Here is a 13341-nt window from a genome sequence, read left to right on the forward strand (position 1 = left end):
GTGGGCCACTTTGAACATCTGGGTCTAATCCAATGAAGAAAAGTGGGGCAGAGTGGATGGATCTCTTCTGGGACAGTCAGAGTGACAGTGGGCAGGAACAGAGCTAATGAGAAGAATTTCACCGGCCCAAACATGATCAATACATCTCAAGGCTGACTGAGCTTTAACTGATAGCATTTTCTCATTGATTGGTTTTTATAGACAACTCTTCTTGTAGAAACCTCTTTTGAATTCATGAGGATGTTCAGCCATTAAAGAGATGTTTTGTTTTTGAATCATGCCAGACTGAAGGTGAGTTTCAGCCCATGCTCTGTCCTTCCACTCTCCCTCATAATGAACTACAATACCTTCAACTCCTGGGAACCACATGGGGAAAGAGAGAAGAGGGTTATAACTGTTACTTATGATGTAGGCACTGCCATCTCGACTTCTTCCTTCTTGGTCTTCTGCATTCACAACTCCAGGACATCCTTATGACCATCGCCATATCATTTGCGAATTTAAAAATACCTCTGCAGAGTTTTTTCAGAGCTAAAAGTGTATAATGTGTGAGCATCATAATAAACCAATTATCTTCATAATCACTGGTGTATTATTCACTGAAGTCACCTTTATTATTGGCCTTCATCCTGTTTCTTGTCATTTCCCTTTGCTGCTTATTTGGCTATATTATCATCAACTTCATTTACTGCGACAGAGAGAGAGTGAGTGTAAATTCATACCCGCCATTTGGCCTTTGCAAAGTTCTTCTCAAACTGGGCGCACACACCGTCCTTAAGGTTCTTTTCTGATGCACCATTTCCTGCAATCCTGGCATAGGTGACAGACAGATTACAAGTGGGTGCAAACTCTGTTGACGTGGGCCAAAATGTTTGTGCTCTTGTGGTTACGTGCACACAATTACCATTCATGCCAAAGCGCATCCTGTGCAGTGATTCTCAGCATCTGGTCCACTTCCATGAGTCTACAGACGAGCTCCTTAGCTGAGAGAGAAACAGACAAAAGATCAATTGAAGTGGCATCATCTATGATAAGAATTTAGAACAAATATGAATAGGTCGTCTTTTTATAAAATGGAGAAGGTAAATTTCTTCTTCTTTAATGATAACTAAACATTTGGTTGTGAGGGGTGAGATACAACACGGGAATTTTGAGCTATGCAACATCTTACTTATTGCTTTAGTTTAAATGTAAGATACAGAGCACATAGTAGACTTCCAGTGCTAACAACTGGGTATTTATTGCCATCGTGTGGTGGAGCTATGCACCTGCAGGTGAAATGTCATCCCAGTATGGAGAATCAAACTCAAAGTCACCAGCAACAATGCGACAAAAGATGATGCGATTATGTAGATCTGTGTTCTCCTCCTCTGTCTCATCATAAAAGGGAGGGTTCCCTGACAGGCTGCAACAAGGGGAACATACATAAAGAGACAGAGGATAGGAAGTTATTTTAAATACAACAAACACGTAATGTAAATGTCTGTTATAAATGAGACAATGAATTCAGCTGCAGTTCAGCTTGTACTGTCCCACTTGTTGAATCATATCTTTGCTTATAGCTGATGAAGACTCACAGTATAAACATAATGACACCCACAGCCCAGCAGTCCACAGGACGACCATATCGGTGACGAGCCACCACTTCAGGAGCTGAGGGACAGCAAAAAGAAGTACAGGCAGAGAGAGAGAGAGAGAGAGAGAGAGAGAGAGAGAGAGAGAGAGAGAGAGAGAGAGAGAGAGAGAGAGAGAGAGAGAGAGAGAGATTCAAATGGTCTTAGTTTTCATTTATAAACCATCACACCACATAATTCATAATTCTACGCTACGAGTTCCCTTTTGCACTCTCTCCTTCTCTCATTCCTTTCCCATCAAGGCCTCTGTTCCCTTTCCTTATTTATTTGTCTAATTACTCAGCTCAGCATTATGAATAACTGTCCTGACCTTTCACTGGAGAGAACCAGGCCAAAGCATAGTTCTGCACTCCAAATTGCCCTCGCATAAACCTCAGAGAGCGAGAGAGGAATGAGACAGTGCACAGGAGATCAGAGGATATGAAAAGAAAGGAGGAGTGGGAGGAGGAGGGCGAGAGTTAGATGCTATCAATTCTGCGTGTGTGTGTTTCACTGGATTTCATGCCGGTTTTTCACCATAAGAGTTTACCTTTGAGAGATTATGATCAAAGGTAGAAGGCTGTAAAGAACTCAGAAAGGTAAAGTACAGGCTTATATTGACAACAGAAGGTACAGCTAATGGAAGGCCATGGAAGTGGACAAGAGACTAAGAAAAACAGAGAGGTAAAGATATATACAAAAAACAGAACCACAAATAGTGGTAAATAAAGAGTATCCTACCCAGGTATTCTGGTGTTCCACAAGGTTCTGTGATGGGCCCGTTCTCAAACCTGGACAGGTAGAAATCTCGCAGAACTACTTTGTTGTGGTTGTTTTCTGTGTAGTACATCAGGTTTTCCAGCTAAACAAAATGTGGGAAAAAAATAAGTGTTCTTGTACAAATACACACAGACTGAAGTCCCATTCAGACTGCCATGGGAATACATGGGAATTGATACCAGCGGAAATTCAATTAACATTACTGCAGGCTGAAAAGAAATCTCAGCGATAATGGCACATCCTTTAGCTGTTCGACCAGCGTGGGGTGTGTAGAAAATTCCTCTGCAACTCCATGGCAGAGTGAGCAATTACCTTTCCTTTTATTACTTGGCAGTCTCTTGACAGGTGACAAGCACAGACTGCACCACATTAAGTTACAGGTTAAGTGGCCAGTGAGATCATTGGTGTTCCATAACAAAAAAGTGCTAAATGCTCAAGATAAGTCAGGGGTCTTCCATATGGGAGGATGATGGCTGGATGTATACCAGGGTTTATTATCCTGTCACTTAAAAACATTATTTTTACAAGAGCCTGTGTGAGGCATTTTAGCACATGTGCTACATGTGAATTTTATTCTATTTTATGTTCAAGTCTGTGAAAATGACAGCAAGAAGTAATGGATCATCAGTTAAATCATTACAGCGGTAAAACTGTAATGTGTCTTAAAAATAATCTGATGTCATTTCTTGACCATGAAAGGTACTGAAAAGTAAGGCAAGAGAATGACCAGATACACATCGACTTGATTTAAGGAAAAATTCATTATACGTATTTCTGCACTGACCTGAAATGTAATTTTAATTCAGTTTCATGGGTGCACAGAATACAGAGGCCCTGACCATAAAGACTGGAAGATAATTGCAGCTTCTACCAGTAGGGGGAGTCTGGAGCCCAAGAGATGCTGTAATTCCATCCTCATGAGTTGATAAGGAGATATGAATCTGCCTGCATATGAGTGTGTGTATCACTAGAGACTGCATTAAGCTATGAAGACAGTGTTTACTCCCTTGTTAAATATATTATCAAATGTTGAGTCATTAACTAAGATGACAACGAGTGCAATGCTTTTATGTCTCCATAGAGATTCTTCTGGACATATACTGGAAATTGCTTTCTGGGGTGTGGCAGCAAAGACAGCCATGATAAACTCTACTCCAACTCTATAAATCTTTTTCTTATACATCTTACTGTATTTTGAGAAGTACGTCACCTGTTTTTTTTTTTAATCTGTTTACGGTAATGGTACTCACCACCACCACTACACACACAAACACACACCACAGCCACCATGGCATAATGTGAGGAAAGGAAGTAAGAGAGTGTACCTTCAGGTTCCTGTGAACTATATTGAGGGAGTGTAAGTACGCCACAGCCTCCAGGACTTGTCTGATGACATTGGAGGCGTCTCTTTCTGTGTAATTCCCTTGGTCCAGAATCCAGTCGAAAACATCTCCTCCTGTGGCACTGCATCCAGTCGAACAAACAAACAAAAACATCAGCACATACATCACCAAACATACTAATAAAAACTAATGTAAGTTGATGAGACTGTTTACCACCTGTTGCAACACAATAATTCTGTGAGCTTTCATTAACACAATTATCAAAAGCCCTGCGCTCTTCTTGTCCATTAGTAAAGCAATCTGCTTCTATGTGCCTAAAGCAAGCACTGCTGAGCAATTAAAATTAGAGTATTGGTCATTACTTTGAAAGACTTGGTTAACTCTGGCAAGTGTATAAATGATGATGGGTGATCATCACGCATCGCCCTCAGCAGAAGGACTATTGCTTGGCCAAAAAAGTGAGCTACAAACAGACACCAACACACAAACAGACTGATGCACACACACTGATGACGGCAGCTGCTCTGAGTGCAGCTTGTCTCTCTTTATTTCAGCATCAGAAGGGAAACGCTTTGTCCTCCCAGCTTCAATCAATGTTACTGCTATGAAATAAAGTTACAAATGTTGAAACTGCACTTGTCACAAATGACGCGGAGTGGGCTCGCTCTGGCGTATCGATCCCGAGCTCTCTGCAGAGACCCTATTACGGCATAGCAGAGTTTCAGGAGCACTGAGTAATGTGGAGTGTTACTAAGAGCAAATATCTCATAAAATCTAACACCTTCCTTTGTTGCTAAGGGGAGCAACACAGCACACAGTAATAAGACAGCAGACTCAACCCCTACCCTCCAACTGATGGATTTGTGTGTGCTATTGTACATGAAGGCAGATGCACAATTAAGACACACACACAGCCTTAAACACACATAGTCATGAATGCTTACCCAAGAAAGATAAATAGTGAAACAGTACAAGAAACACGTACAGTTCTTGGACGATGAAGTACTCTTTCCGGGTCTCAAATGTGTCTATCAGCTGAAGGATGTTTGGGTGGTTGACCCTGGAACCGCACAAAGGATTCACAGACTGTAACCTCACGAGAGTGAAGGATCTTACATGCAAGTGAAAGATGCTAACCATTCTCTGGCTTTTGAATAGTCCTATGTAGAAAGAAGATTATGTGGTTGCAAATCTTTTTAGCTGGGTGGATCCTTCAAAAACAGTGCAAAGCAGAAGTTACAAACACTTGAGCTCACATAATTAACGAGGGTTACTACATGGATTGTGTGACTGGAAATATGAACAGAAATTTCAAATAAGGAAACATTCGCTCATTCTCCCTCCCCCCTCCCTCTCTCCACCCCTCAATCATACATCCATCTGTCCATAGATTGACTGCGTACAATTTCAGGATCATGATTTCGTTCTTGGCAGCCTTGCGGACTTTCCTGCCGTCTTTCTTGAGGAATTTCTTGCAGACAAACACCTTGTCCGTCTGTCTGTCCTTGGCCAGGCACAGCTCGCAGAACTCCTTCCTACGCAAGAACAAAAAAAACAAACAAAACAAAAGACAGACAGACAGAGAAAGGCAGAAAAGGTAAATATAATGTTAGAGCATGAAAGAAGAGTGGATGCTTTGGAGAGACACAGCATGAGATTCAAATTAGGGAGACAAAGTGCACTGGCTGTTTTGGTGAAATACAGTGAAATAATTTAATTGGAGGGAGAGTCGTTGGGTAAAATAAAAGGGTCAGGAAATGGGTCGATTGCTGCCATCCACCGGGCATCATCTGGATTTAAGCCTTTGAGGCATAGGGCAGTTCACCCAAATGGATTTAGAGGGCTGTGTGATGCAAAATTAAAAATTAAACTACATCTCATAGTAAATCTTTACTGCCCAATAAATATTATTATCAGAAAATGAAATGGGACCCTTTCTTTCTTTCTTGACTAGAAAGACTAGAAAACAAAGCAACGAGCACATATTTCAGCTTCACCACAGCCTTGCCATCTCTATCTTCCTCGGTTTTTCATAAAATTAAGATGAGCACATATCCAGCAAATGTGTGCACTTAATTCTGACTTAATGTGTGTGCGTGTGTGTGTTATATAAAAGATGAGTAGAAATCTCTCAGGCCAGATGCTGATGTTGCCATATGGCTTCTTACACTGATTGGTGTGTGTGTGTGTGTGTGTGTGTGTGTGTGTGTGTGTGTGTGTGTGTGTGTGTGTCTTCAATGTGTCAAGGAGAGGTGTTCAGGGGAAGAAAACAGCCAGTACCCGGCCAATCAAGAGCCAGAGTGATTTTCACAGCTCTTTGAAAATATGTCCAAAAGATTCTTTTCAGGCGTGACACACAATATTCAAACTGGCTAAAATAAAGACTTCCAACAGCGTGTTTCATGAACTGCTAAAAAAAGTATATACAGACAATCGGTTGGCTAAAATTTGAAAAATGTGTCTCTTTAGTCTGTTACGCGTGAGCCTCATGCTATTACCTTCTGTCATTCCTTCAGTGAAAGCGCTTGATATGCCAAAACCAAATCTGCAGGGGAAATGTATCCAATTCAATTTGAAATAATTCATGATAAAGATGAATGATTATTTGGGAATACTGGAATGAGCCCATGAATTCTACATGGGAAAGTAAAAAAACAATAAAGCTTTATGGCACTTACGCTCGTAGGACCTGTCCAATCTCATACTTGTCTGTGACATCAGACAAGCTATCGTAAGTCCGCCCATCTCGCAGGGCAAGGCACCCAAATGGCATGACGGCATTCACCTAAGAAATAAAGAAAAAGACATTTCAGTCACTGCTCTACAAAGGGCTCAAGTGAACCCTACAATAATTTGACGACACCTTTAGGTAACAGACAGATAAAGGGATTGCAGAGCAGCATGGGCAAGCATGTTAAAGAGGAGAAGAGGTACTGATGAAACATTACGAAAGCTTCCAATGGTTAGAGTGAAATACACCAGGAGTGCTGTTACTATTAGCCATGAAAATATACAGTACATTGAAGAACCACAGATACAGCCAAGTCAACTTCTGAACAAATCTGGATTCTAACACTTCTGGCAGTCTGGTTGCGTGCCAGCCTTGTCAACAGATACTAAGCTACCCACTAAGCTTCTCTCTACTCTGCTAAAGTCTGCAGATTCTGTGCAACGTCTGTCAAGTTCAAGTTAAACTTTATTTATAAAGGGCAGTGTCCCTGTGTCCCAAAAGCAGCTGGCTTCTTCAGCAATCACTGGTGACCCTGTGTAACACTGACAGCACTGGATATTAATGACAGGAAAATTTGTTTTTTGTTTGGAGTCTGCGTGCGTGCGTGCGTGCGTGCGTGCGTGCGTGCGTGCGTGCGTGCGTGCGTGCGTGTGTAAACTTGGATTTGTCTTCTGATTTAGATCAGTGGTGCATGACCTTTTAAACTTGCTCACTCGCTGACTTTTAATTCCTCTTTTCACTATAACTCTGACTGTTAGCACTGTGCTTGAAAATGCATTTCACAAGGACAAAACCTCCATTCCAATGATTACGTACAGTATACATACTATATATATATGTGTTTCACCAGCACATTCTTCTTATCATGTCCACCCTAAAATAGCTTGTGACCCTACAGGAGGTCCCAAACGCCCAGGTAGAAAATCAAGGATCTAGATAGTGAATCAGCAATCGATATACCATCTCACCACAGTCCTCAGGCAATCCTCACCCACATCCTTTAACACTCCATCTACTGTAGGAGACAGATTCCCTGAGAAGGTTCAGCCATCTATCCTCAAGATCCTATCTCCTCTCCTAAATACCTGACAAAACTCAACCTGTTGGATGATTCATTTCTATTGGTTGGACTCTCCCTTAGTAGAGATATCTACTTACAGTTTATCTTCTGTCTCTGTGGGGGCTTGGGAGAATCGAGACATATCCATGGAATTGACCAAGTCAAGAAATATGTGCTGGGAGGGAATGGGACATTTGAGAGGGAGCTTTGATTAATGTGAGCGATGCTAGAGGCAGTTAGTAATGCCGTTAAGACGACTTCAGAGGAAGACAGAGGAAGGGAGGAACTGAGAAAAGTAGAGAACATGATGTGAGGAGTAAGAATCAAAAGACAATTGAATTCTCAGAGGTAACGGCATTTTGCCAGTGCTAATTTAGGATTAAGAATGAATATCAATGATGTAAAATCCTCACTCTCTTTCTGTGTGTGTGTGTGTGTGTGTGTGTGTGTGTGTGTGTAGCATCACTACTGTGATAGGGCCAGAGGTGCTTCTGATCTATGGTGGAGGAGGGGCAACAGAGTACTGTGTAATCCCAGTGCTGGCCCTAATCTCTAATCTGCACCCCTAATCCAGAGTGCTGGGATACACTGTGTGTGTATGTGCATGCATGCATGAGCGTGTGTGCATCTAACAAGGGCAAAGGTTGATGAAGATATGTCACGTGTGCAGATATGAGTTTGAGCAGAAGGATGTGTGTGTGTGTGTCTGTGTGTGAGTGTGAGTGCATGTGTGTCCATATGTGCGTCCTTGTGTGAGTGTAATGCCCCAGTGAGACCGTGGGGAATTTAGTGGTGGATTGAAAAGGCCTAGTTTTGCCAGAAGATTATATAAGCACAACAACATTCCCATAACAAGGTCCAGGACAGCGAAGGTGAAGGCCGGCTTGATGTGAATGGAACACATCCATCCCTGTGGGAACAGCATGTGCAGACTGAAATATAGTGACAACTGCCAAGCACAAAATGTCATTTATCAGCAAGGGTCAGCAGATACGCCCACCAATAACTTTTTAAGATGCTACCACTTCAGCACTGTGGTTCTACGGTTTTTATTTTTTTGCCTGCTCTAAAACTCTGTCCCTGCTGGCCACCACACTAACTTTAAAGAGACACTCCCCAACTTTGTGAGAGTGCCCCCAAATCTCAGCTGTTGGTGTTTCAAAGCTCACCACAGGCCACAGTTGATTTTCAAAACATCAGCAGTGACCTGGGAACAATGTTGGGGCTTTGCTGGAGCTATTATAAAGTCACTGCATGTATCTCTAAGTCTTTATAGTAGCATCAATGTTTTTGGCAAACCCTCCTCCCGTTTCTCCGCAGCCAGGATGGGTTTACCTTTAGTCTTACTTCTCTTATCAATATTAATTCCCTGGATGCTTTTCATAAAGAATATCAGACAACAGTGTGTTTTAGGTGTGAAGATGATTTTATGGTCTGTCCTTTCTTTTATATACAAATATATATGTTTATCCTCCTTCTCTTGTGTCACTAGTGATTGTTTCTCACCCTAAAAACTCAGATGCCTCAAAAACACCATACCTGCAGAATACTGAGTCAGTATGAACCTTGAAGTTGGCGGAGAGTAGGAGGCAAGATGGGAGGATATGAGAAGAAAAGAGATGATAAAGGAAGAGTGGAAAAGATGGGCGATGAGGAAAGAGGTGAGAAACAATGGGAACAGAAAGGCAAGGAGAAAGGTACACTGTGACTAAGTGAAAAGGTGGATAGAGAAAATACTGCACATGAGAACAAAGTGTAAAACACAGAACTGCAGAGGCAGATTGAGAGTACCTCTCAACCTCACAGCTTCACAGCTATGTGCGTGTGAATGTTTGCACAGGTGAATGCGTGTGTGTCTGTAAGCACATGTGGGTGCATGCAGGTATGTGCCAACAGGCTATGTGTGATAATGCATTGTGTGACTCATTTTAATAAGTGTATGAAGGGCTGTCCCCAAAGTCAGAAAAGCACTTGAAGGCATGCTGACAGAGCGAAGTCGCTGCAAAACAAATTCACAGCACACATCCTGAATATCTGCTAGACTGGTGAAGGTGGCACAGTATCAGAGATAAAATGAGCACCAACACTGATCACACAGCAGATAACAGCTGCTTTGAATCAACACGACTTGGCACTGTGCTCTGCGAGATTTGACATTTGGATGGCAGAAATTACTAATGTTTTCAAACACAATTTTAAAAAAGATCTGCAGTGAGCAACCAGTGTCATGTTTGTTGAAATATTTAATTTATCCTCATTGTACATAGTGAACCTGTCACTGACTGATCAGGTGATGTGACTGTTATATATTATTTTCTGTAATGATGAAGTATGTCCAACTGGTAAATGTGGCATTTTTAGTCAAATCTATCCTTTTAGGATGAAACTTAAAGGGTGCTTTCAACATACTCTATTACACAGATTGAGATATTAATAATAGATTTGGTAAAAGTAAACATTATGGATTTCAGATTTAAAGGTCATGTTTATGTCACTGTCAAGACCAAATGAGCGTTTTTAAAGCGAGTGAGGGTTCGTTTAGCTTCAGTGTTTAAAAAATGAGTCAGTGTTTCTGAGATTGTGGAGGTACCTCAATTCCAAAACTGCCCCTCTGATGGATACTTACTTGTTTGCTTGCAGGTCTGGAGGATGCTGTTAACTTAGCCCTCCACCACACACTTCAACACTTAGAGTCACCTAACACCTACGCCTGCATCCTATTCATCAGCTTCAGCTCAACCTTCCATATAATAAAACCGGTCAATCTCTTTGTAAACTGGCGGACATGAATATTGACCCCTGCATATGCCACTGGATCGAGAGCATCTTCTCCCTCTACATTAACCCCTTCACATCCCACCGCAGCTCAGTCACCATTCTTATATATGAAGACGACAAAACTGTCGAGACCGTGAGCAGGTCGCTCAAACAGTCACTTGGTGCCTTGATAACAACCTCCAGCTCAACATATCTAAAACACAAGAACTCATTATGGATTTCAGGCACAGACAATCTCCCCAAAACTCCCAAACACGTCTCAGGAGAGCAACCCACTGAAATTGCACATCAATACAGACCACATTACCAAAATAAGCCCTGTTTGTTTCGCAGACAGCTCAAAAGATTCATGGTGAAGCAAAGCCTCCACCTTCAGTTTTACACAGCCATCGCTGAGAGCACATTCGCCTCATCCATAACCTCATGCACAAATGTCAAAAACTGCAGTATGTGTCAATAAATCATCCAAGATTATTGGCACCTTCAGTTGAATAATTTTATCACAAACGTACAATCAGGAGAGCAACGCTGGATGCTTAAAAATCAAGTCCTGCTTATACAGTGCTGACTGTCAAAAGTGGTCCAGACAACTGGTCACTTTGACATGACAAAACCAAAACTAAGCTGTGAAACAACAAATGGATCGTGACTCACTTCACTCATACAATCTGAATAAAAATCTGCCTACTTCATTATGAAAAAGGATGTGGAGATGCTCTCATGCAACATAAAATGAAGAATTATCGACAGTTTTCTCATTTGTAGCATATTTTCCTCATGCCTTTGAAACGCATGCCCATTAATGCACTCGGGCACACACTGACTCAGGTGTGAAGGCACATCGAGCTATCTAAGACATCGCACTTTACCTTCAGCACCTTAAATCAAATTGCCTCTGCATGTCTCCATGTCTGAGTGTGTCTGTGTGCTTGTTCACAAGTGATGTGTTTAGGCTGCAGCAAAGCTCAGAAATGAATCAAATGGAATAGAATATCTTTTTATCAGCTCAGAGGGGAAGTGTTTCAGAGGTTCTTGGCGTCAAGGTTATTCTAAGAAAATCTGCTATTTACTGGCACTCATCTCTTTAGCCATCCTATCCTATTAAGCCCATGCTCAGTCCAACAGGGAAAAAAACAGAGAATAATGGTGCATTTTGCATTTCATCGTTAAATACAATATGCAAACAGAGTGACATACTGAGGAAAAGCAGCCTATCACAGTAGTAGTATGTTCTGTGTGGTGAGTTGCCGTGACTAGTTTGGCTTTTGATGTGCCTCCATTACAGAAAGCTGAGAAAAAAGGCAAGTGTACAGTTTCTAAAGTAAATATGTCATCAAGTGCTGTGCGAAGCTGTCCATCTGTGTTATCAGTCAAGTGGTTAGGTGCGTCAGTGTGTCCTTGTCACACAGACGATGCACATCGATAAATCAACAACATTGTCATTATCAGCACCACCACGACCCAAATCCTGATATCTGCACAATGTGATTAAATGATGCTGCAACGGCTTTGTTAAGAGGTGACACTAGATTTGTGGTATGATAAGATGAACTACAACAGTATGCGTGTGTGCGTGTGTGTGTGTGCGTGTGTGTGTGTGCGTGTGTGTGTGTGTGTGTGTGTGTGTGTGTGTGTGTGTGAAAAATACACTCAGGAGAAGAGTCAGAGCAGCAAAGGATCTGTGACTGACCTCAGCTTACTTCCGCCTGTGCGAACAAGAGATGACAGGCCTTGCATGTCAGACTCCATGTGAGCACGAACCACCTAGGTTATAAACATGTACACACACACACACACACACACACACACACACACACACACACACACACACACACACACACACACACACACAACTGCATAACCTCCACAAGGACCATACATGTGTATCCATACAGTACGTAAGCACACGCGTCATACAGCTCAGTATGCGAGTGTCCTCACGTGACAAAGAGCATACAGCACATACAGTATGTGTCCCTCATTAGTGTTTGACGTGTCACTCCGCCTGTGTCACGGCAGCATGGACACAGGTGTGTGATTCTACAGGAATAACATGTTATCCTTTCAACCAGACAGCGGGATCGCTTCACTTAAAAGCCTCTTTGTCTTTCCCTGCCTCTCTTGCTTTCTCCCTTTCTTTTTCGTTGCCCTTCCTGCACCTTTCCTTTCCTCTAAGTGGCTTTCATCTCACCGTTTTCCCTCGCCCAACGTCGTCTTAGTGTAACTCTAGTCCAAGAGGTTTAATCATGGCAATTCCTCACCGAGTTGGGGGGGGGGCATCACGGGTTACAACTGATGTGGCAACCCCTGATGTTCTTGCTACTAACACTAATGGGAGTAACATAGAGGAAGATTCTGGACAGGTTTGCCATTCCTGTACTCTGCAACCACTTATCCTGCTGCACTAGTCCCTTAGTGTGTGTATATGAGCAAATACATTCAATAAATACATTTCAGAGACACTCACACATGGACACATACCTTTAGTGTAATGAAAGAAAATTTTCTGTCCCCAAATCTCTCTTTGGAGTAATTAAGCCCACCATCCAGTTTCCCACCTTTAATAAGATTAGCAATAACACTTGCACATGTATTTGCCGTCACCTTGATAATCATTTGTGTTTCCTGAGTGCAAATCCGTGTGTATCTCTTCATCTGTGTATAACAAGACAGGACGGCTGTAGCCTTATTTCCTTATTGATCACTCAAGACCACATATGAATTACTTAGTTACATAGAAAAAACATGGCCAAAACTGACTTTCTACCCAGCATCTAGGGTTTAAAATTTCATTAGATTCAAGACCTTATGTAAGAATTGCACCGAGTGTAATTAGAAAATAATAGCACAATGAATATTCTAGACACAGCTGAAAGCACTTTCATATTGTCATTAATATCATTTTGGCCTACAAAACACATTTCCATTAAAAATATAATAGCCTTAAACAGAAATCAGTCCATTGACTCCTTCCAAGCTCATTGCCTGAGTTGAGTGTGTGTTCGATATTGAGCGGCGCCTGAGGTTGGTCCCAGG

At 41.9% G+C, this 13341-nt stretch overlaps 1 protein-coding gene across 1 annotated transcript in view; it reads right to left on the reverse strand.

Annotated features, from left to right (window-relative positions):
* camkvl (CaM kinase-like vesicle-associated, like) overlaps positions 1 to 13341 on the reverse strand; it is a 38521-nt gene that overhangs the window by 3481 nt on the left and 21699 nt on the right. Inside the window, exons 2-10 of the mRNA XM_070969027.1 lie at positions 6415 to 6521; positions 5140 to 5271; positions 4722 to 4796; positions 3719 to 3857; positions 2355 to 2475; positions 1578 to 1653; positions 1269 to 1405; positions 905 to 983; positions 723 to 810 (exon numbers count right to left, since the gene is read on the reverse strand). Of these exons, the coding sequence (XP_070825128.1) occupies positions 723 to 810; positions 905 to 983; positions 1269 to 1405; positions 1578 to 1653; positions 2355 to 2475; positions 3719 to 3857; positions 4722 to 4796; positions 5140 to 5271; positions 6415 to 6509 (942 nt within the window). The 5' untranslated portion in view covers positions 6510 to 6521. The remainder of the gene's footprint in view (positions 1 to 722; positions 811 to 904; positions 984 to 1268; positions 1406 to 1577; positions 1654 to 2354; positions 2476 to 3718; positions 3858 to 4721; positions 4797 to 5139; positions 5272 to 6414; positions 6522 to 13341) is intronic.

The sequence above is a fragment of the Chaetodon trifascialis genome, chromosome 8 (genome assembly GCF_039877785.1).
Source record: "Chaetodon trifascialis isolate fChaTrf1 chromosome 8, fChaTrf1.hap1, whole genome shotgun sequence".
In the NCBI taxonomy this organism is placed as follows: Eukaryota; Metazoa; Chordata; class Actinopteri; order Chaetodontiformes; family Chaetodontidae; genus Chaetodon; species Chaetodon trifascialis.